General features: G+C 41.2%; 1 protein-coding gene across 1 annotated transcript; it reads left to right on the plus strand.

Moving 5' to 3' along the window:
- The first annotated feature begins 17,487 nt into the window (after positions 1 to 17,487).
- Positions 17,488 to 18,399, plus strand: LOC126184494 (craniofacial development protein 2-like). The gene has a single exon (XM_049926886.1). It carries the CDS (start codon positions 17,488 to 17,490, stop codon positions 18,397 to 18,399), a length of 912 nt encoding a protein of 303 aa, XP_049782843.1.
- Positions 18,400 to 26,299: the final 7,900 nt, after the last annotated feature.

The raw sequence follows: 26,299 nt of genomic DNA on the forward strand, positions 1-26,299 counted from the left end.
GTTCCATGTATGGGTTCATGAAGTATTTATTGTTGATCGGAAGTGATAGTTAAGGTCATCAGATTTAAACCAGAAAAATTTGTCGTTTTGAAGGTTTCAGAGAACGGAAAGGAATTGCTAACGCCGGTGTTAGAAAACGTCTACAGTTAAACGCTATTGCAAAAATTTAGAAGATGTGAACTATATTAATGAACATGTGCACTTCATAAACAACCTTCTGACATGTTAGACCTATATGACGAACAAAGCTCAAATTTATATCGTTGACAGTCGGTTTGAATCTTTTCAGGACCTATTTTACAGTGAAGCACCTTGGAATTTGCAAAGCAGAAATCCATGATATTAACTTAATTTACTAAGTCGAAATCGGACGAAGATTGATGTTTAAAGGCATTCTTCAGATTTCGCATAAGAAATTTTTACTAGCAGTTTGCAACTCCATTAATTAAAATGGAAAATAAAAGGTTTTAGTCAGCGGCTTCTACCGTGATTCGAACTTATAGTACAAGCACTGCAACGCACAAGGGAACCTCTGAGCTAACGACACACTGGCGGCCAGGGGCGGACTATAGTCACTGCGATGTTGCCTGAGCCTCAAAACGCAACCTTAAACACAGAAACAGAGGAGGTGGAGATTACTGTTTTAACGTCCCGTCGACAACGATGTCATTAGAGACGGAGCACAAGCTCGGATTAGGGAAGGATGGGGAAGGAAATCGGCCGTGCCCTTCCTAAGGAACCATCCCGGCATTTGCCTGAAGCGATTTAGGGAAATCATTGAAAACCTAAATCAGGATGGCCAGGCGCGGGATTGCACCATCGTCCTCCCGAATGCACACACAAACAGGTGTTACTTATGTGAAGAACGCCGTTCTTGGAGTCCAGAAATTAAATATACTTTCTAATTGTGTCATCTTGCAGTGGATTATATCGTACGAGTCTTCGATGTGGAAAACGAATGTTAAGTGAATTTAGCGAGGTAACGCCGACCTACACCCGGAAGTAAATGCACTATCAGAGTGTTGACAAATACTTGCTACGACGCTGCCATTTCTCGGCTCTCTGACGAGGCAGCTCTTCAGCGAAATGCTTGCCGTGATTCTCCGATACGGTTCTTCAGAGTGGAGACGCGCGCGCACGTTTGGTTTTTATGCGGCGTTCTCCCCTGGTGGTTTCTGACGTCGCCTTGTGGGCTATGTATACATATGAGACATTCAATTATCATTAATCCAGAATGATACAAGTTTCAGCTTCCGGCGTGGAAGAAGGCTGTTGACGCCGACATTATATCATTTCAACGTAGGGAAAGCAAAACGGCTCATTCAATGTTTCTCATTCAACATAAAGCATGTGAGATAAATTTCCGTAACGTTCATAATCATCTAAAAATACAAACGAAGTAAAAATACACCGGAATCTTATTCGAATTGAATATAATGTAAGATACCAAACGCTTTGCACCTCGATGTCGAATTTGTCCACTTGCAATCGTTTGCAGCATGCACATAGATTGTCATGATTACCGCGAGAATGAAGAAATATGTTGGTAAGGATGGAAGCAAGAAGAGACGCAGTCAACAAATATTCTATTCCTCATGGCATTCATTTCATTTGACACGTAAGAAGAGGTAAAGCGGGAATTTACTTTCGTTAACACGAAAGATATGCCGCACATATTGATAACGAGGAAGTCTGCGTCTTCATACGTTTCCTCCTTGAAATCTGTATGTTCTATTATATACTAAGTAGCCCGATCATTGTTTCAGTAATGTTACCCTCTTGTTTGACCCCGTAACGATGAACAGATTCCAAATGCATGTCTCTGCGTGAAAGTAGCTGTTCGAACCCTTCCTGGGTTGTTTTTTGTGTTTTATTGCTTGGAATTCCTGAAGCAGACCACTGTGCCTTCCCCCCTCGTGGGTTAGGTCTCAAAACTAAACCGCTTTGTATCCAATGGCATAATTTATTCATACAGCATCAGCATAAGACTCTTGCGAGTGAGAGAATGACAATAACAATCGTAACAAGAACAAGCAAATAATGAATGATGTTTATTCCAACGCAGAAAGAGAATGGCTTTAAATATAAAAATCTATATCTATATCCATATCTATTGATCTTCGAGTTGGCACAATGAAAATATATTCTTAGCATTTAGTTACTGAATTTAGTTCTGGATGTTTGCAGAGAAAAGGAAAAGTCGGTACTTCTCGCTAGTGTAATATAATGTGAACCAGCAACTACCCTTTCCTTAGAACACGACTCAAGCAGGTCCTCAAGTAGGCACTGCTGCACTCTGTTCCCTGACATTGCTCTGATGACGGTTAATGCAGATGGTTCCGATTATGAAATACAAAACGTATTGCAGGTTAGTTCCTAGGATAGTAACATTAAATTTGCGTTGTAGACGGCACATGAACGTGACGACTATCCATATTACTCATCAATATAAAAAGACAGTATTTTGGGAATTTAGCAGGATTACTCAAAATGAATTCTGAAATTGGGTGACTGACCGCACAGGTGCTAAACGTCGTCAAGAGTATACGATGTCCTAATCGCATTAGGAATATGAAGATCGTCTTCGACAGCTCGCAACTTTCACATAGCTAACCCCACCCTACTCCAGACAGCTCTCGGTGGAGTTGCACTACGTTGCCGATGTTATGGAAGGCCTTCAAACCGACAACAGACCACATATTGAAAAATACAAGCGAATTCTCTTGCAGCGTAAGCTTATTGTAACTAATCTAAAAATTATTGGAGAGGAACATTGTCCTATTCAAAAAAGTAAAATGTTACACACTGTTGACGTCAAACGGACATTATCTATGTCCTGTCTTGTGTCCTACTCATCTATAATATCAAGTGTACTATGAAAATGATTATATATAATGGATTATAAGGTAATGCATTGATACCAGATGGTGGGGGCCGGCCGATGTGGCCGTGCGGTTCTAGGCGCTTCAGTCTGGAACCGCGTGACCGCTACGGTCGCAGGTTCGAATCCTGTCTCGGGCATGGATGTGTGTGATGTCCTTAGGTTAGTTAGGTTTAAGTAGTTCTAAGTTCTAGGGGACTGATGACCTTAGAAGTTAAGTCCCATGGTGCTCAGAGCCATTTGAACCATTTAACACAAAATGACATTAAAAATTTAAGTTATTCACGAGCAGCTAGTTGAGAATATGTATGAACATTAAATGACACGACGAACCGTCATGTTCTGCATATGGATTCAAACCCAGCTCATGCAGACTAAGCAAAGATTTCGTGACTGACGGAAACTAACAGTCATTCCTGATTAGGCATACAGAGAGTGATATACCTCGATTTTAGACAGTATCAGTTAGCAAATATCAACTTTAAATTGCATAACGCAAACATTTTTAACAGACGCGAATTCCTACCCAGCATCTATTGTCCCTGTTAACGAACTACGAGAGATGTTAAATATTGCTTCTTCACAAGTAACTTACTTGAAATGCCGTGAGGTAAAGCTGTGTGTTGGACACGGATTCGAACCCGGAACCTAATCGGATTGCTATCGAAGCACAGTCAAATGTGACATATCGGAATTTCGCGGCAGTAACTAGATGTTATAACTGAAATGACGAGACGAAAAATTAATTTTTTCCTTCCCAGGACTCCAACCCGGCACCTATCGCTGTTATATTCTAGAGAAAACTAACGTTAAATATGGGTTTGTTGCACCAGCAGTGACATGTGAGCATGTTTGAACTGAAATAATATGACGAAGAGTTCAGCGCTCACTGGGAATAGAGCCCCACACATATCGTTGTTGACTACACACAAAGAGACGTCAGCTACCGAATTTTTCTCCACCAGCTGCTCAGAATAGCATCTTGAACTTACAGTCATCTCGCAAATAGTTCTGTGTCTCACTGGGAGTTAAAAACGTCAGATATCGTTAGTGTGACAGCGAATGAAAATACATTAAAAATCAAAATTATTATCCACCAGCAGACAGGTGTTCTCATGCTAGAGCTTGATAATACATAATTAAATCTTTAGTGCCGGGCCAGGATTCGATCCCATTCACGCATAATATGTGAAGGTGTTGAGGAATCTGCAGTTTTGAATAAACAACAAATTGTAGCCGAGCTGTATTGCCACGAAGGGATCAAATTCCGCGTTAAGGGCGGTCTGAGTTGCATTCCCAGTTCAGAACCAATTTTATCGACATACAGAAGCTCAAATAAAAGATGGAATAAGTGTCCTGTGACCATACATAGCGTTTGTGTCGTCACTTGAAATAAATAACTAGTATAAGAAAGGTTACTGGTGGTAGAGTTTCTACATGTCGCCACTCCAGACTTTATTGTGGTTCAACCTACCGTCTACTTGGTAAAGAAGGAATATCATCTTTAATGTGAATTTTCTGACCATGCAGCCATTATATCTCCTTCACTTGGTGTAGCCAGGAGAGAATGGAATCTGTCTCTCCCTATCTAAAATCATTGACAGAAGTGGGAATCGAACCCAGACCATAGGTATAACAACCTACCATCCGTCCAACAGACCACGAAATCCTCTTCTCTGCGAGTCATTTTTCTATCGTAACGCAGTTGTGCCACACTGGATGAGAATTCTGACACACAGGCTCCCTGTAGTAATTTGCAGCATGTTCAGTAAATTCATTTACTTGGTTGACCGAATCACCATGAACTAGCTGCCTCGGCTACCCAGTGCATACATTCGACTATTTTGTAATCACAGAAATAAAATCACGTTACTGCCACCTACACACAACTGCCAACATTGTAGGATGCAGAAGTTTAAATAAGAAGTGTTCCTTTTCACTTGAGCTATTCTATTGCGCTATCTGTTACTAGAAAACGTCGTTCAGTCCAAAAGAAAAGCTGTAACTGTTTGTCTCTCAGAAGTCAAGACATGGCCATATGCATAATCTCACAGTGCTGTGGAATCCAAAAGTTCTGAAGGAATAGTTGCTGAGCTCTGGAGCTGTTGTAGTTCCGTGTCAGCTTGTAGCATAGATAAGATGTCGCGAGTTCGAATACATTCAGTGCTACATTTTTTAAAACGCAATTCTGCTCTCTGCTGAAGTTATCAATCTAATGGAACTTTGAACAAATTCCCTTCACTTCTCAACCCAAAGTAGTCGCATGTGGAAAAAGGACTAACTACTGTGACATTTTGTCCTATTCAGGTTTAATAGACAGCAGGCAGCAGATGCATCTCGAAGATGTGCAGGGAGAGCGCATCGTGCCATAATATGTCAGAAAAGTATTTTCTACATTAGCCGTCGTGTGGTAGTGATATTTTATTCTTCTTCAAACTTTGATTGACAGCTTTAACTCAGAACAAATTTTCTACATGCATGTAATCAATAAACTGCATGTGCATTGTCAGACTGTCATAGGTAACATCAGAGAATTCGCATATATCGTTGATGATTAATTTCTCTCTCATGTTTACTATTGTTTTAACAACACTAAAGGAAACCTTACGAAAATTGTGCACTGTATTATAAGAAATGAAATAAAACTAACGATGATAACCTTACGACGAAAGTATCTGTACACAAGCATGCCTCTATCGACACGAATTAGTAAAATACTACTCACTTAGATTTTGATAGGGTCTGTGTTTAATTGGTATGCTGTGTCATACTCAAGAGGTATGCAAATGTGGCATTTCATAAATATAGTTACGTATTCCTAGAAACCCAAAATTCGCTTGTCAGCAGCGGAAAGAGGCGTTACCTGTTGTGCAGCATTGTAAGTTTTTCAACATTGCACTATGAGCTGAAAGCATTTTCTTACGATTTCCGTATTGATGTTTGATCTGACTGCTTGTAGCTCTTTCACAGAAGGGATAAAAACGTTTCAGTCAGTGAGACTGGAACTGCGAACCGTAACAGACGCTGTTTCACATGTCAGCACGTTACCACAGAGCTGGCGAGGGGGTATGGGTCTCAGCTTCCTATTACGACGGCAATAGTAACTAGAACTCGTAAACCGCTATTTAAAGGTCGAGATTAGTTGCGATTTCCACCTGCAACGACTTTCTTGGGCTGAAAACCGTAAATTTTCAATCTTTTGTTACCCTTCAAGCTATAATAACTCAGATTATTCAATGGAAATGACAGGTAAAATCAAGTGAACTTTGAGGCTTAATTCCGTGCACACCAGGAAGTAACTCGTCGATCACAGAGTTGCCAAACATACGTTGCCTTGTTGCCAAATCTCAGTTACAGTACCAGCAGGAAGAAGACGAACCGATGTGATCCTACAGCGGTCTGGGAAGTGACCATAGCTGGTGTCTCCAAGTCGCGGCTGCTACGGCCTGGAATACGTAATGCGTCTGATTCGCTTTCTGTAACTAGGTTTAGGGACTGGAGCGTAGTTACTAATAATACTCAGAACTGACTGCAAACTGAGCATCATAAATCAGTAACTCTCATTGTTGTTTTTATATTTCTTTCGTAAGTGCACTCAAAACTAAGAAAGTCATTCACAGGCGTTTTCCTGCCTCGCCGATAGTCGAGCAGAACATACAAATAAAAATAAAAAAGAATGTGTGTGTGTGTGTGTGTGTGTGTGTGTGTGTGTGTGTGTGAGAGAGAGAGAGAGAGAGAGAGAGAGAGAGAGGGAGAGAGAAATAAAAAGCAATGAGAGAGTGTGTAAAAAATTGTTGTAAAGAAATTGAATCATGGTATTTAAAGAAATCTTTCATTAAAATGACACGTTCCACATCATTACGAAATGTCGTATTCATGATCTATGGAACAAGAGTTAATCTAATGTAATGTAATCTAATCTAATCACATCATATTGATTATTAGCCATGAAGAGTCATGAACTACCGAAAGTTTTGCCAATACCAGTAACCAAATCTAAACTTGAAAATAAAAGACGACAATTTTTGTAATAAACCGTGACTCCTATCAAGACCCTTTCATCCCTGTTATCTAACCACGAAAGATGTCTGATATACCTCCATTCTGAAGTAACAAAGTGTGCATGCATTTAAAGATGAAGTGCATGATGTGAAGTTCTGTGACGGAGATACGAACCCAACACGTAATCCGATTGTTAACTAAGAAAAATCAAATGTTACGTATCGGTTTTTCTTACGAGCCGCTAGGTGTCTGAATCTAAAATAAGGATACAAACTTTTGTGCCTAAGCGACAATCGAACTGCACACCTACCGCGCATCCACGAATATAGCTTAAGTATCAGTTGCTTACTCATGAACAGTAAGATGTGTGCGTGTTTGACCAGAAATAACGACACCTGTTGCGATTGTTGGCAACACATGAACAGACATTGAAATTGCGCGTTAATTTTCACTAGCAGGTGGGTGTGCACTTGATAAAGCTAGAAATGAAATTATGAATATTTTTGTACTGGATCAGGTTTCAGACCCACATACTTACCTTTGGAAGAGAGCTAGAGAAGATTGCAGTCTTGGGAAAAGGAACGAAATGACTGAACTATACTGTTCCGAGAGATTCAGATCCTCGAAAGAGGAGATACGAATTCGAATCACAGTCCAGCACCAAATTTTTAAACGTCTCTAGTTCAATCAAGTACAAGTAAAATAAGAGCCCTGTCCCTTTAAATGGCTATCGGTTCATCAAAGAAAATAAAATTTTATAATGTAAGTAAGTTTACTGGCGACTGTATTTCTGTTTACCATGACTTCCGCTTTGTCTTTTCCCAACGAAAATTGGCTCTGCTCAGTTGGTTATGAAGGAACGTGATGTTTAATGCGGATTCTGGATTATAACGTCTTTCTCTTGAGGTTACCAGAGGTAAAATAAATCTGTTTGTGCCTCTTAAAAGTAAATGCCTGAACCCACGCATTGCACCTGTGATAGCTCGTTCCACCAGACCATTGTGGCCACATTACCCAGCCCCAGGAGTGTGCTGTAACGGATGATGTGCTTAGCTTACAAAATTAGTCACGGTGGAAAAAATGCGAGTCTATTAAATGGTCAAGTAGAAGCAAACTTCTGACGCAGAGATTATGCTATTCTCATGTCAGCGGGATGTAAAGACTCTTCTAGGCATCATAGGCTGGATGTGAAGCCATTTTGATTTTTCACAAATTCAGCAAATTTATTACAAAAATTGTCGTCTTTTATTTTCAAGTTTAGATTTGGTTACTGGTATTGGCAAAACTTTCGGTAGTTCATGACTCTTCATGGCTAATAATCAATATGATGTGATTAGATTAGATTACATTACATTAGATTAACTCTTGTTCCATAGATCATGAATACGACATTTCGTAATGATGTGGAACGTGTCATTTTAATGAAAGATTTCTTTAAATACCATGATTCAATTTCTTTACAACAATTTTTTACACACTCTCTCATTGCTTTTTATTTCTCTCTCCCTCTCTCTCTCTCTCTCTCTCTCTCTCTCTCACACACACACACACACACACACACACACACACACACACACATTCTTTTTTATTTTTATTTGTATGTTCTGCTCGACTATCGGCGAGGCAGGAAAACGCCTGTGAATGACTTTCTTAGTTTTGAGTGCACTTACGAAAGAAATATAAAAACAACAATGAGAGTTACTGATTTATGATGCTCAGTTTGCAGTCAGTTCTGAGTATTATTAGTAACTACGCTCCAGTCCCTAAACCTAGTTACAGAAAGCGAATCAGACGCATTACGTATTCCAGGCCGTAGCAGCCGCGACTTGGAGACACCAGCTATGGTCACTTCCCAGACCGCTGTAGGATCACATCGGTTCGTCTTCTTCCTGCTGGTACTGTAACTGAGATTTGGCAACAAGGCAACGTATGTTTGGCAACTCTGTGATCGACGAGTTACTTCCTGGTGTGCACGGAATTAAGCCTCAAAGTTCACTTGATTTTACCTGTCATTTCCATTGAATAATCTGAGTTATTATAGCTTGAAGGGTAACAAAAGATTGAAAATTTACGGTTTTCAGCCCAAGAAAGTCGTTGCAGGTGGAAATCGCAACTAATCTCGACCTTTAAATAGCGGTTTACGAGTTCTAGTTACTATTGCCGTCGTAATAGGAAGCTGAGACCCATACCCCCTCGCCAGCTCTGTGGTAACGTGCTGACATGTGAAACAGCGTCTGTTACGGTTCGCAGTTCCAGTCTCACTGACTGAAACGTTTTTATCCCTTCTGTGAAAGAGCTACAAGCAGTCAGATCAAACATCAATACGGAAATCGTAAGAAAATGCTTTCAGCTCATAGTGCAATGTTGAAAAACTTACAATGCTGCACAACAGGTAACGCCTCTTTCCGCTGCTGACAAGCGAATTTTGGGTTTCTAGGAATACGTAACTATATTTATGAAATGCCACGTTTGCATACCTCTTGAGTATGACACAGCATACCAATTAAACACAGACCCTATCAAAATCTAAGTGAGTAGTATTTTACTAATTCGTGTCGATAGAGGCATGCTTGTGTACAGATACTTTCGTCGTAAGGTTATCATCGTTAGTTTTATTTCATTTCTTATAATACAGTGCACAATTTTCGTAAGGTTTCCTTTAGTGTTGTTAAAACAATAGTAAACATGAGAGAGAAATTAATCATCAACGATATATGCGAATTCTCTGATGTTACCTATGACAGTCTGACAATGCACATGCAGTTTATTGATTACATGCATGTAGAAAATTTGTTCTGAGTTAAAGCTGTCAATCAAAGTTTGAAGAAGAATAAAATATCACTACCACACGACGGCTAATGTAGAAAATACTTTTCTGACATATTATGGCACGATGCGCTCTCCCTGCACATCTTCGAGATGCATCTGCTGCCTGCTGTCTATTAAACCTGAATAGGACAAAATGTCACAGTAGTTAGTCCTTTTTCCACATGCGACTACTTTGGGTTGAGAAGTGAAGGGAATTTGTTCAAAGTTCCATTAGATTGATAACTTCAGCAGAGAGCAGAATTGCGTTTTAAAAAATGTAGCACTGAATGTATTCGAACTCGCGACATCTTATCTATGCTACAAGCTGACACGGAACTACAACAGCTCCAGAGCTCAGCAACTATTCCTTCAGAACTTTTGGATTCCACAGCACTGTGAGATTATGCATATGGCCATGTCTTGACTTCTGAGAGACAAACAGTTACAGCTTTTCTTTTGGACTGAACGACGTTTTCTAGTAACAGATAGCGCAATAGAATAGCTCAAGTGAAAAGGAACACTTCTTATTTAAACTTCTGCATCCTACAATGTTGGCAGTTGTGTGTAGGTGGCAGTAACGTGATTTTATTTCTGTGATTACAAAATAGTCGAATGTATGCACTGGGTAGCCGAGGCAGCTAGTTCATGGTGATTCGGTCAACCAAGTAAATGAATTTACTGAACATGCTGCAAATTACTACAGGGAGCCTGTGTGTCAGAATTCTCATCCAGTGTGGCACAACTGCGTTACGATAGAAAAATGACTCGCAGAGAAGAGGATTTCGTGGTCTGTTGGACGGATGGTAGGTTGTTATACCTATGGTCTGGGTTCGATTCCCACTTCTGTCAATGATTTTAGATAGGGAGAGACAGATTCCATTCTCTCCTGGCTACACCAAGTGAAGGAGATATAATGGCTGCATGGTCAGAAAATTCACATTAAAGATGATATTCCTTCTTTACCAAGTAGACGGTAGGTTGAACCACAATAAAGTCTGGAGTGGCGACATGTAGAAACTCTACCACCAGTAACCTTTCTTATACTAGTTATTTATTTCAAGTGACGACACAAACGCTATGTATGGTCACAGGACACTTATTCCATCTTTTATTTGAGCTTCTGTATGTCGATAAAATTGGTTCTGAACTGGGAATGCAACTCAGACCGCCCTTAACGCGGAATTTGATCCCTTCGTGGCAATACAGCTCGGCTACAATTTGTTGTTTGTTCAAAACTGCAGATTCCTCAACACCTTCACATATTATGCGTGAATGGGATCGAATCCTGGCCCGGCACTAAAGATTTAATTATGTATTATCAAGCTCTAGCATGAGAACACCTGTCTGCTGGTGGATAATAATTTTGATTTTTAATGTATTTTCATTCGCTGTCACACTAACGATATCTGACGTTTTTAACTCCCAGTGAGACACAGAACTATTTGCGAGATGACTGTAAGTTCAAGATGCTATTCAGAGCAGCTGGTGGAGAAAAATTCGGTAGCTGACGTCTCTTTGTGTGTAGTCAACAACGATATGTGTGGGGCTCTATTCCCAGTGAGCGCTGAACTCTTCGTCATATTATTTCAGTTCAAACATGCTCACATGTCACTGCTGGTGCAACAAACCCATATTTAACGTTAGTTTTCTCTAGAATATAACAGCGATAGGTGCCGGGTTGGAGTCCTGGGAAGGAAAAAATTAATTTTTCGTCTCGTCATTTCAGTTATAACATCTAGTTACTGCCGCGAAATTCCGATATGTCACATTTGACTGTGCTTCGATAGCAATCCGATTAGGTTCCGGGTTCGAATCCGTGTCCAACACACAGCTTTACCTCACGGCATTTCAAGTAAGTTACTTGTGAAGAAGCAATATTTAACATCTCTCGTAGTTCGTTAACAGGGACAATAGATGCTGGGTAGGAATTCGCGTCTGTTAAAAATGTTTGCGTTATGCAATTTAAAGTTGATATTTGCTAACTGATACTGTCTAAAATCGAGGTATATCACTCTCTGTATGCCTAATCAGGAATGACTGTTAGTTTCCGTCAGTCACGAAATCTTTGCTTAGTCTGCATGAGCTGGGTTTGAATCCATATGCAGAACATGACGGTTCGTCGTGTCATTTAATGTTCATACATATTCTCAACTAGCTGCTCGTGAATAACTTAAATTTTTAATGTCATTTTGTGTTAAATGGTTCAAATGGCTCTGAGCACCATGGGACTTAACTTCTAAGGTCATCAGTCCCCTAGAACTTAGAACTACTTAAACCTAACTAACCTAAGGACATCACACACATCCATGCCCGAGACAGGATTCGAACCTGCGACCGTAGCGGTCACGCGGTTCCAGACTGAAGCGCCTAGAACCGCACGGCCACATCGGCCGGCCCCCACCATCTGGTATCAATGCATTACCTTATAATCCATTATATATAATCATTTTCATAGTACACTTGATATTATAGATGAGTAGGACACAAGACAGGACATAGATAATGTCCGTTTGACGTCAACAGTGTGTAACATTTTACTTTTTTGAATAGGACAATGTTCCTCTCCAATAATTTTTAGATTAGTTACAATAAGCTTACGCTGCAAGAGAATTCGCTTGTATTTTTCAATATGTGGTCTGTTGTCGGTTTGAAGGCCTTCCATAACATCGGCAACGTAGTGCAACTCCACCGAGAGCTGTCTGGAGTAGGGTGGGGTTAGCTATGTGAAAGTTGCGAGCTGTCGAAGACGATCTTCATATTCCTAATGCGATTAGGACATCGTATACTCTTGACGACGTTTAGCACCTGTGCGGTCAGTCACCCAATTTCAGAATTCATTTTGAGTAATCCTGCTAAATTCCCAAAATACTGTCTTTTTATATTGATGAGTAATATGGATAGTCGTCACGTTCATGTGCCGTCTACAACGCAAATTTAATGTTACTATCCTAGGAACTAACCTGCAATACGTTTTGTATTTCATAATCGGAACCATCTGCATTAACCGTCATCAGAGCAATGTCAGGGAACAGAGTGCAGCAGTGCCTACTTGAGGACCTGCTTGAGTCGTGTTCTAAGGAAAGGGTAGTTGCTGGTTCACATTATATTACACTAGCGAGAAGTACCGACTTTTCCTTTTCTCTGCAAACATCCAGAACTAAATTCAGTAACTAAATGCTAAGAATATATTTTCATTGTGCCAACTCGAAGATCAATAGATATGGATATAGATATAGATTTTTATATTTAAAGCCATTCTCTTTCTGCGTTGGAATAAACATCATTCATTATTTGCTTGTTCTTGTTACGATTGTTATTGTCATTCTCTCACTCGCAAGAGTCTTATGCTGATGCTGTATGAATAAATTATGCCATTGGATACAAAGCGGTTTAGTTTTGAGACCTAACCCACGAGGGGGGAAGGCACAGTGGTCTGCTTCAGGAATTCCAAGCAATAAAACACAAAAAACAACCCAGGAAGGGTTCGAACAGCTACTTTCACGCAGAGACATGCATTTGGAATCTGTTCATCGTTACGGGGTCAAACAAGAGGGTAACATTACTGAAACAATGATCGGGCTACTTAGTATATAATAGAACATACAGATTTCAAGGAGGAAACGTATGAAGACGCAGACTTCCTCGTTATCAATATGTGCGGCATATCTTTCGTGTTAACGAAAGTAAATTCCCGCTTTACCTCTTCTTACGTGTCAAATGAAATGAATGCCATGAGGAATAGAATATTTGTTGACTGCGTCTCTTCTTGCTTCCATCCTTACCAACATATTTCTTCATTCTCGCGGTAATCATGACAATCTATGTGCATGCTGCAAACGATTGCAAGTGGACAAATTCGACATCGAGGTGCAAAGCGTTTGGTATCTTACATTATATTCAATTCGAATAAGATTCCGGTGTATTTTTACTTCGTTTGTATTTTTAGATGATTATGAACGTTACGGAAATTTATCTCACATGCTTTATGTTGAATGAGAAACATTGAATGAGCCGTTTTGCTTTCCCTACGTTGAAATGATATAATGTCGGCGTCAACAGCCTTCTTCCACGCCGGAAGCTGAAACTTGTATCATTCTGGATTAATGATAATTGAATGTCTCATATGTATACATAGCCCACAAGGCGACGTCAGAAACCACCAGGGGAGAACGCCGCATAAAAACCAAACGTGCGCGCGCGTCTCCACTCTGAAGAACCGTATCGGAGAATCACGGCAAGCATTTCGCTGAAGAGCTGCCTCGTCAGAGAGCCGAGAAATGGCAGCGTCGTAGCAAGTATTTGTCAACACTCTGATAGTGCATTTACTTCCGGGTGTAGGTCGGCGTTACCTCGCTAAATTCACTTAACATTCGTTTTCCACATCGAAGACTCGTACGATATAATCCACTGCAAGATGACACAATTAGAAAGTATATTTAATTTCTGGACTCCAAGAACGGCGTTCTTCACATAAGTAACACCTGTTTGTGTGTGCATTCGGGAGGACGATGGTGCAATCCCGCGCCTGGCCATCCTGATTTAGGTTTTCAATGATTTCCCTAAATCGCTTCAGGCAAATGCCGGGATGGTTCCTTAGGAAGGGCACGGCCGATTTCCTTCCCCATCCTTCCCTAATCCGAGCTTGTGCTCCGTCTCTAATGACATCGTTGTCGACGGGACGTTAAAACAGTAATCTCCACCTCCTCTGTTTCTGTGTTTAAGGTTGCGTTTTGAGGCTCAGGCAACATCGCAGTGACTATAGTCCGCCCCTGGCCGCCAGTGTGTCGTTAGCTCAGAGGTTCCCTTGTGCGTTGCAGTGCTTGTACTATAAGTTCGAATCACGGTAGAAGCCGCTGACTAAAACCTTTTATTTTCCATTTTAATTAATGGAGTTGCAAACTGCTAGTAAAAATTTCTTATGCGAAATCTGAAGAATGCCTTTAAACATCAATCTTCGTCCGATTTCGACTTAGTAAATTAAGTTAATATCATGGATTTCTGCTTTGCAAATTCCAAGGTGCTTCACTGTAAAATAGGTCCTGAAAAGATTCAAACCGACTGTCAACGATATAAATTTGAGCTTTGTTCGTCATATAGGTCTAACATGTCAGAAGGTTGTTTATGAAGTGCACATGTTCATTAATATAGTTCACATCTTCTAAATTTTTGCAATAGCGTTTAACTGTAGACGTTTTCTAACACCGGCGTTAGCAATTCCTTTCCGTTCTCTGAAACCTTCAAAACGACAAATTTTTCTGGTTTAAATCTGATGACCTTAACTATCACTTCCGATCAACAATAAATACTTCATGAACCCATACATGGAACTCCAAATGTGCAGTGTGCCTGCACTGCTACAGAGCATGCATTGCAAGGTATTCACACAGTTTATCGCATAGACTTACCATAAGGAATGAAACAAGAACTGTAATACACTTTACACCACAGACGCTCACTCTGGCTTGACGAAAACATCCAAACATTGACCAAAAGTTGCACAAATAATTAAGTTTGAAAGGAAAAGAAACGAGGTATGAAGCATTTATAAATTCATCGAATGTAGTGAGGTGGTTTAATTTCGTCCCAGTCTATAAAATTAATTTCGGGCCATACTCAGCTCTTGCCGATTACCCGCCTACTAATCAGGGCGTCTGTCTCCGTTGCTTTTGAGCGTGAATGGAAATTGTAGAAATTTTCTGTGGAGCAACATTTAATAATAAAGCGTTTTAAATCATCAAAAGCGATGAGCGGTAGCAGGCGCTTTCGATAAAGAACGGGGGAGTGCAGCGCCGCTGCTGTCGCCACGGCCGCTGCCAGTAGCCAGCAAATGGATCCCGGAGCTTTGCCGCATACGGCGTCCAGAGGAGGACAGTCTGCAGGAAATCTGCCGCAAAATCGTTACTAGATAAAATTTTGATATCGGTGTGTCACAAAGCGAAATAGATTGAATCTGCGCTACCATTACATTCACGTCTTCAGCATTCAGACAGAAGAGGCTATAAAAATATTTTATGCCAGCTGCTCTCGATCCACTGACATTATGAACAGAAACAACGCACGCTACCGCTAGACCACAGGCGTAATCAGCCTAGAGTCTCTCTATCTTGGGACAAGTTTTCCTCCAGGAAGTGCCGCAGTCTACAGTGTTGCCAGATTGTGCAGATAATCGGACTTAGAGAATTAGCGAGTTGGCCAGTTTCTTTGTCCCATGTCGCGATCGGCGCGGACTTAGCCTCTGAAGCGGCCGGCCGCCGGTCAAGTTTTATGTCAAAGAGTGTACATACAGTAAGTGATTCCGAAAATTGTCTACTGGCAAAGTAATATGAGCTTACAAGTCGGTCACATGATCATACGGCCAGTTCTGATCATGACTCTTAAAATTAGAATGTGTATTTATACTCCAGATAACAATAACAATTTACGTGATTGGCAGGTTGGTTCGTGATGCCGTCTTTCACCCATATGTTGGTGCTCATGCCGATCTATCGATACAGACAAGAAAAATAAGAATAGGAGAGGGAGATACGTGTTGAATCATACTGTCAAGAACTTTAAATCTGACGAATTTATTGATGGAAAGAACGTGGAATGTGAAGACGAACGTGGTTATGTATCAAGACATTTCACTCATCCTTACCAACTATGTACCTAATACATGTAACAGTATGATATTGGTAATAAGCCTCTGTAGGAATTTTGTAACCAATCTGGGTCATGTGATCTATAACTGTTCATCACTGGCATACCATGTTTCGTAAAATGATTCGGATTTTCAGGTGTTTTGGTGAAGAATGTGCAACATATAACCATTTGCCGACAAATATGTAATTATGTAGAGGATTGGACATTAAGGGTTTTGCGATTCTCATTATACGGTGGAAAAATGGCAAGGTAGTGCAAAATTTCAAGAAGTTTGTGGTCGGTATGGAGACTGAGTAGCAAGCTTCTAGACTGATGCGTGCTACTATACGAGTGTCTGTACTGTCACAGCCAACCATGTATGTCTTATAAGCCCATCATGTGATCACGGCCACAATTCAGGTTATGTCTCTTAAAACTTTAAAAAAGCATAGAGGCACTACAGATAAAGAAAGCTTGTGTAACGTGATTGGTTGGCTCGTGGTGTCTTTATTTTGTTACATGCATCTGAAACCCTACAACAGATAACATTGTATGGGGATATGATTGTTACACTTCCCCTACGCTGTGCTAATGTCGATATACTGTCATACAATATCCATGACAACCCATCATGATCAGTATACTCCATAATTATTTTCACTTGTACAACACTTTTCGGGAAACGATTCGGATTATCAAACACGTTCATCGTCCTGTATCACATAAAAACAACATCAGAATTCGGGGTCTCCTCGACAACCTGGGACTCTTACCAGGCTGTATTAATAGACGCAAAATTAATTTTCATGCAAACTATTTTATAGATATGATCCCTAACAGGTACTCAACAGAGTGCAAATTGATTTTATCATAAAAAGGACGTGTAGGAGTTTATTTGTTTTTATGTAGTACATTTTTGTAACTAAGACTGTCAATATAATTTTTTAATAATACTGGTGGTTCATGGTGTGAGTTCCTGGTATCATGTCCTAGTTCATGAACCACGGGCAACGTATGAGTGGCCAAGTAAGTGGTCCTGACAGTCGGGATACCAGTTACTTTGGAATAAGGCTGGGCATATCGGTCATATTCTGAGTCGTGGCCACCGTTGCGCTCAGACGGCAAAGACTACCAAATCTACCGGTTAGTCCCTCAACCGTTAGGTGTAAAACTCAATGGGACCCGGGGCAAGTAAAGCTAGCAACCTGCTTCCCTGGTACTATAAATATGATTCTGGCAACAATCAGAGCAAAATGCCTAGGACCTTTGGAGGTGACGGAGTCCCACCTCTAATTGACAAACCACGGACTCCTGAGATACGACTCGGCAAACGAGTGGTAAGAGAATGGGGAGCTATTAATATCAATGGGGGCTACTCTGGGAAGAAGGTAGAGCTGGCAGAGGCTGCAAGTAAGATGGGATTGGACGTTTTAGCTGTTAGTGACATTCGGGTAAGGGGTGAGAAAGAAGAGGAAGTGGGAGAATACAAGGTCTACCGGTCAGGAGTCAAAGCAGGAATAGCACAATGGGGTGTAGGGCTTTTCATCAGGAAAGAAATGGAACCCAGTGTAGTTGTAATAAGGTATGTAAACGAACGACTGATGTGGACAAATTTGACAGTGTCTAGCAAGGAAATTAGGATTGTGTCAGTATATTCGCATTGTGAAGAGACAGATCAAGATAAGATGGATAGTTTTTCTGACGCACTCAGTGATGTAGTTGTAAGAGTAAAGGACAAGGACAGTGTTCTGCTCATGGGTGATTTTAATACCAGGATTGGAAATCGAACAGAAGGGTATGAAAAGGTTATGGGTAAATGTGGAGAGGATATGGAGGCCAACAGGAACGGGAAACAGCTCTTGGATTTCTGTGCCAGTATGGGCTTAGTAATCACAAACTCCTTTTTTAAACATAATAACATTCACCGGTATACTTGGGAAGGCAGGGGAGCCAGATCTGTCATTGACTATATAATAACAGATCAGGAATTCAGGAAGGCTGTGAGGGACACACGTGTATTCAGGAGATTCTTTGATGACACTGATCACTATTTAATCTGCAGTGAAATTGGTATTGTGAGGCCGTAAGTGCAGGAGGTCAGGTACATGTGTAGGAGGATGAGAATGGAGAAACTTCAGGATAAGGAAGTCAGACACAAGTACATAACAGTGATCTCAGAAATGTACCAGTTAGTTGAATGTAGTCAATTGCAGTCACTGGAAAAGGAATGGACAAGGTACAGGGAGACTGTACTAGAAGTGGCCAAAGAATGTCTTGGAACAGTAGCGTGTAAAGGTAGGATGAAGCAAACAGCTTGGTGGAATGACACACTCAAGGCAGCCCGTAAAAGGAAAAGGAAGGCATATCAAAAATGGCTACATACTAGAACTCAGGTAGACAGAGAAAGTTATGTTGAAGAAAGAAACAAAGCCAAACAGATAATTACAGCATCCAAGAAGAAATCTTGGGAGGACTTTGGAAACAGGTTGGAGACCTTGGGTCAAGCTGCTGGAAAACCATTCTGGAGTGTAATTAGCAGTCTTCGAAAGGGAGGTAACAAGGAAATGACAAGTATTTTGGACAGGTCAGGAAAACTGTTGGTGAATCCTGTTGATGCGTTGGGCAGATGCAGGGAATATTTTGAAGAGTTGCTCAATGTAGGTGAAAATACGATCAGTAATGTTTCAGATTTCGATGTACAATGGGACAGGAATGATGCTGGAAATAGAATTACATTTGAGGAAGTGGAGAAAATGGTCAGTAGATTGCAGTGCAATAAAGCGGCAGGGGTGGATGAAATTAAGTCGAAACTCATCAAATACAGTGGAATGTCCGGTCTTAAATGGCTACACAGGATAATTGAAATGGCGTGGGAGTCGGGACAGGTTCCATCAGACTGGACGAAAGCAGTAATCACATCAATCTTTAAACATGGAAACAGAAAAGATTGTAACAACTACAGAGGTATATCTTTGATCAGCGTTGTGGGCAAAATCTTCTCAGGCATTGTTGAAAGGAAAGCGCGAGTATTAGTTGAGGACAAATTGGATGAAAATCAGTGTGGGTTTAGGCCTCTTAGAGGGTGTCAGGACCAGATCTTTAGCTTACGGCAAATAATGGGGAAGTGTTACGAGTGGAACAGGGAATTGTATCTATGTTTCATAGACGTAGAAAAGGCATATGACCGGATTTCTAGGAGGAAGTTATTGTCTGTTCTACAAGATTATGGAATAGGAGGCAAACTTTTGCAAGCAATTAAAGGTCTTTACATGGATAGTCAGGCAGCAGTTTGAGTTGACGGTAAATTGAGTTCATGGCTCAGAGTAGTTTCAGGGCTAAGACAAGGCTGCAACCGGTCTCCACTGTTGTTCATATTATTTATTGATCATATGTTGAAAACAATAGAGTGGCTGGGTGAGATTAAGATAGGTGAACACAAAATAAGCAGTCTCGCATATGCGGATGACTTAGTTGTGATGGCAGATTCTATTGAAAGTTTGAAAAGTAATATATCACAGCTAGATCAGAAATGTAAGGACTATGGTATGAAGATTAGCATCTCCAAAACAAAAGTAATGTCAGTGGGAAAGAAATATAAACGGATTGAGTGCCAAATAGGAGGAACAGAGTTAGAACATGTGGACGGTTTCAAGTACTTAGGGTGCATATTCTCACAGGATGGCAACATAGTGAATGAACTGGAAGCGAGGTGTAGCAAAGCTAATGCCGTGAGCGCTCAGCTACGATCTACTCTCTTCTGCAAGAAGGAAGTCAGTAGCAAGACTAAGTTATCTGTGCACCGTTCAATCTTTCGACCAACTTTGTTGTATGGGAGCGAAAGCTGGGTAGATTCAGGTTGCCTTATCAACAAGGTTGAGGTTACGGATATGAAAGTAGCTAGGATGATTGCAGGTACTAGTAGATGGGAACAATGGCAGGAGGATGTGCACAATGAGGAAATCAAAGAAAATCTGGGAATGAACTCTATAGATGTAGCAGTCAGGGCGAACTGGCTTAGATGGTGGGGTCATGTTACACGCATGGGAGAAGCAAGGTTACCCAAGAGACTCATGGGTTCGGCAGTAGAGGGTAGGAGGAGTCGGGGTAGACCAAGGAGAAGGTACCTGGATTCGGTTAAGAACGATTTTGAAGTAACAGGCTTAACATCAGAAGATGCACCAATGTTAGCACTGAATAGGGGATCATGGAGGAATTTTATAAGGGGGACTATGATCCAGTCTGAACGCTGAAAGGCATAATCAGTCTTAAATGATGATGATGATGATGATGATGATACTGGACGAGCAAATCCGGCAGTTCACAGACGTGGTCAGGAGCATGCTTGAGTCGTGTAATTATAATAATTTTCAAAGATTTTTGAGATCGCCTGCTTACTGCGATCGGTGACTGCTTCGGAGAGCACTAATGCCTTGCAATCCTCAAGCGTGGACTCCACTGTTGGGTTGCCATCTTTTAAGACCCAATGCGAGTGTTACCTGTTGGAGACTGGTGCATTTGTCGTGCCAGTCTACGGGATGCTAGAGTATTACCATTCTCATATACACTGCCTTCCGCGATTTATAAGTTACAGTAGATTGACTATGAAGCTTCGGGTACACCCGAGTGGCATCTGCTGAGACTTCCCCAAATCTGTAGAGTCATGCAGGTGGGAGGTACCTCCTGTATCTCGAGAGATTACGGCAGTATCTCTCCAGACAGATATTGTCAGACTCTACGTAAAAAGTTCTGTGAAACTTTGAAGTTTTTCACGTTCCAACAAACTCTCTTAAAAAGGGGGACGACATCAATACAGACAATAACATACGGTTACTGGAGTCGCAGCAGAATGTGGCGGTGTACAAAGTCAGCAAAGTTGCAAATATGGTGTTAACACTTCGCCACATATTCTCTCAGAATGCATTCCTGATATTTTGCCAGTGGGTATGTAGGTGCGCCAGTATTACTTTGGGTTTTAAAGGAATACCTTCGCTGTGTATCTTGGAAAGCCATATAATTATGATGTCGTGTTTTAAGATTCTTAGTGACGTTACGAGGGTGGACCGACTAACTGAGAGGAGTCATCATATTCCTCTCGATTTTACTCGTACAATCGATATCTGTGTGTCTATGTTCAACATAATCCAAAAGATCTAAAACGATCTTACTGTAGCCCACACGTGACGTTGGGACTGTGATGTTGGTCCTGTCAGCTCCCAAAGCTACAGTTTCCTAGTCGTCTTGCTGTGTTCTCGGTGCTAGTGGTTCTCCCTTACAAATGTTAGATATTATCATTGGAGCCTTTTTATGTGCTGTAGAGGAGTGCTGGCCATGGTATGCAATATTCGGCAAGCGTGCTGTCAGTGGCTCGGTGTGTCTCGGCACTACACAGTACGCTTCCGTTTTGCTGCCTCCTTCTCAGTACAACACGACATTTCATTTAACACTGCAATGCGACCCTACCTTCCAGCATCTGGTGCGGCTGGTTCTGGTCAGCACAACTTTCTTCAGTTCAGCTAAACCACGTTACAATACCTGTTTGTCCTTCGCTTTTTGTTCGTGGTGTAAAGGAAATTCACAGGGCCAGTGGCAGTTAGCGTAGATAGAGGTAGTCGAGCGATATGTTGTCGCAATTCTTTAAAAATAAGTGGGTATCACAGAGAAGAAGGATGAGAACCTTTGGTATCTATTATATATTCACATGATTGACGAGTACCAAAAGTCCGATATGAAACCACATACAAATTTCATGTAGAAAGAGTATAACGATTTAATTGATGATTAAGAGCTACAAGTTGTAACGATCGACAGACAGTTTGTACAGGATGCATTGTTCTGTACATGAAGACAAACTTTCTGTTAAACAGGTAGGCACGTAACACGTGAAGGGTCGTGCGAATAGCAAATTATCTAAAGTCACATGCTTCATTAAATCACCAGCTGCCACTTTTTTGATGAAATTGGTCGAAGAGTAGCAGACGTTATATATTATTGCAAAGTACGTCGGTTAAGTCAAGGAACTTGCCTGAAACTATTACTGAGTTTCTTAGGACTAACGGAAAGCAAGATTGAAAATTCGAAGATCTGGAGTGGACTGAACACAACGCACTTTGAATAGGCTTGACCTCAGACAGACTTCAGCAAGACAACTGAAAGTGAGAAGCAACGCATTTCTGATATCGTGGAGAAAGTGGGGGCCTTTAAAGAGGAAAAGGGACAACCTCTAACAAGGAACACCATCCATGCACTAAGATCACTAGCGTTAAAGGACACGCTAAGGTGAACAGTTAATTATGGCACTGAAATAAATACAGGAATAGTTCTCAAAGTGTTCAAGACACTGCAGGTAACACACCTACATTAACACAGTGCCTGTATTTCACAGTGTCTGTAAAGTTCGATGTAATGTTACTTTCTGATACCCTGCGTCCAAACTAACAAAAACTGCAGACGATCTGTAGCAGTATTAATTCATGAAATGTATTTGCAGTTGCCAATACGGTATCACGACAGCCATACAACCTACAGGAAACAAAAGAAAATTTTAGCTGGACCGCTACACGGACCTGGATTTAGCAAATTACATGAGCGATCGCGGTTATCACTTTTGTTAAATTCTTTTTAGTTTCCATAAAAATCTAGAGCGGTCAGATTCAAGCTAGTTGAGACATTGTAGGCATCGATCTAAATCCAGGGCTTGGTCATGGCGCCTCACCCTTCACGTCCCTTAACCGGTCCCTCCCACTTTTTTTTCTTGTTGAAGGAGAAGACAAGTTAAAACATCTCTGTTCGTACAGTTGTGCTTTCTAGGGGTAAATACAGTATCTAAAAAGCAAAAACAAAATTAAAACATCAGTAAAACGTAAAGGACACCCTTCTGGCAGGACCAACTTTACACAATCCTCCCGCGGCTACTAACAACAAGGCGTTTGCAGATCCTTCTGTCCCGCCGCTATGGATGGGCATATTTTCTCAAAAATAGGATCCATATGGTTCCGACAAGTTTTCTGGTACAGCAAACTTATTTGCATGTTAGGTTAGCTTCTCATATCTGGCACACCCCAATTGCAGGGAGAGTTCAAGAAGACACTGCTCAGATAATTAGAAAAGTATTGGCCGTAGAATTGATGGCATCAGAGAAGTGGGAATGGTTCCAACAGGTAGGTCCCAAAAATCGAGTAAGTGCTTGTCACAATCCCAAGATGGCATGCGCCCTTCTCAGGCAGATGGCAGTTTCGGGCTGTCTAAAATAAATATGAGGTGTTAGTGGTCCTCAAGTACACACCCTCTGACTCAGAGTTGAAATATTAAAAGTTTTGGCTGGTTTCGTTGTCTAGGTGCTGGGATTCGTAGATGCCACATTACAGGCCAAATACTGCCGAGTCTGCAGTATGCAATATGCATACATGAATCGAATGGTAGTAGGTTTACTTACGAGTCTGCAGTATACAATTTAATATACATATGCATCTAATGGTCGAAGGTTACTATAAATCGGCAATTGCGAATTTTGAATGCAAAATATAAATTTATAAATGAAAGATTACAATTAAATAAAATCTCCAGGTATTATTTTTAACGACTTTAAATGATGAGTACGATAGTCGAAGTACCTTTAAGAATGGTGTTTATAACTGCAAAACACTTATAGGTGTCGATGGTCCAGCAATTAAATAAAAAATAAGTTGAATAACAGGGAAACAATAGATTCCTACATCACGTAATTAGTTAAGAACAACAACATAGGTCACGGGATATTCACTTCTAAACGCATACTACGTCTTCACTGCCGGAGCCACGGAAATGTCACAAGTGCCCAAGTCGGCACTACGAAATATTTCTGTCTCCCGCGACCACCCGCAAACTACGCCACTCTCCAAGTCGTTCCTGGGACCGACCGTCGCTGCTTCCCGTCCAACGCCTTCTCTTGTCCTGTCCAGCACTCCTTCCCCACTTCGATCCAGTCTCCCCACTAACGAGCGCTGTGATCGGTTAGAGCACTCCAGCCGTTTCTTCAAGACAACGCACACTCACAAATCTATTCAAACAAATACGAAATACTGGATTTACATTTAAATAACTTGAAATTAAATAAATATTCCTACAGCTGGACCATAAACACATTCTAACACACATTATAAAATACATAAACAAATCAAATAAACATATATCAAAGGAATAGAAACAAAATGTAGGTCAGTTTCCTAATGTCTCTTTGCTTTCTAAAACACAGAAAATGTTTAACCAATTTTTATGAATTATATATATCAGATATAAACAAAGACATAGGCGAATAAATACATTTTTCCATGTAGCTTTGGAGTACTTATGGCCTGACGTGATCAATAGTAATCGGCCACTTTGAACTCCAATAACTCATGTAATATTGAAGTTTCATGCCTGTAGTTCATACCAATTTAGGCTAACACTAATAGCTTTCGAAAGACACGTCGATCGACAAAATCGAATGCACCGTTTGGATTTAGGAAATTCGTTGCATGGTATAACTTGTATAATTTAGTCAGATACCAAACTTTAAAGTAATAAAGACATTGAAAATCTGATTACATCATCAGTATCGTTGTGCAAATAACGGTAATGTACATGTTTCTTTTTAAGGTATCATGATTCCTCTGGCTATTATTATTTTTCTACATGAACTGTGAAATGTCTGCCATTATGGTTTCACAAAGTCTGCCATATTTGGCATTCCCAACGTACAAATCTCCTTCATCGACACAAAGCACAGTCCTCGACACAGAGTCTACATGGAATTCCCAGCCACATGGTCGGCCTGGGCCACTCTCTGTGGCTACCCCTATTGCTACGGCCGATGTTCGGCACCACGTGGTAGCTGACGAGCCCTGGGTAGCCGAGTGGCCTGTGTGGCCTGAGCGGCCATGCCAACTCCGATCTTAGAATATTTTCAGGACGCCACAACTCGCCCGTTACCTCACACACGGGAGACATAGCGGAGTGTCGGAAATATGTATGGAATGTAGACTCTGGTGATTTATATATTTGTAGTCGACTACAAAATACCAGACTGCTCTGGCGTCCGTCTCGAGGAGAGCACCGTGCACTTAACACCAGATCACGGGACACATAATGGAGAAGACAACATTCAACCGGATTCCGGAGATGGCCTCTCATCATCTGGCTATAATTATCTCGGGCCTTCTGTAGGCACTCAGTCAGCAGGTTCGCATTGACGTAAGTGAAGCCTGTAAAACACTTCTTAAGGTTGCATAACGTAAGGGAATCGTAGGCCACTGCAATCGATTATTCGTGGCAGGATGTGGCCAATTGTTTGATCAGAGCTCCCGCGAAGATCAGCTGGTGGCAATTCCACAACTTCTTCATCGTGACAACATACAGAGAAGCTGCTAGGATGAGTGTATAGTATCTCACTTTGGTGATCATTCCCTCACTCGCGAATTAAACAAAGATCACTTGTAGATAATATGCTGTTGTCTTCGTAAGCATAAGAACCATGGGCAGATAGGGTATGATGAACGCAAGATCTATGTTGGCACAGTGCACCTGCAGGACCGCCTTCAAAGACAGCAGCAAATTGAATCAAACATTCGTACGTATGCCTTGTAGATGATAAGTACGAGTAAGGTGCGCCGTCTGTCGACTGTTGTGCATGAAGATAACCGAGAAACATTTGATCGTATCCCAGAGTGGGTATGCCGGCCGGAGTGGTCGAGCAGTTCTAGCCGCTACGGTCGCAGGTTCGAATCCTGGCTCCGGCATGGATGTGTGTGATGTTCTTAGGTTACTTAGGTTTAAGTAGTTCTAAGTTCTAGGGGACTGGTGACCTCAGAAGTTAAGTCCCTTAGTGCTCAGACCCATTTGAAGCATTTGAAGCGGAGTGGGTATTGGTCCAGGCTCCCTTCTGGGATGCCGCTGTGCATGACCATCGCCCCAAACTTCTCCACGTTCAGACAGTTTTTGGCTGTGGCATCGTATTAGGCAATCCAGCCA

Source organism: Schistocerca cancellata, chromosome 4 (genome assembly GCF_023864275.1).
Source record: "Schistocerca cancellata isolate TAMUIC-IGC-003103 chromosome 4, iqSchCanc2.1, whole genome shotgun sequence".
NCBI lineage: Eukaryota > Metazoa > Arthropoda > Insecta > Orthoptera > Acrididae > Schistocerca > Schistocerca cancellata.

Excerpts from the sequence above, each read along its gene's own strand:
- LOC126184494 (XM_049926886.1), top strand. The coding sequence starts at position 17,488 with ATGGGACCCGGGGCAAGTAAAGCTAGCAACCTGCTTCCCTGGTACTAT.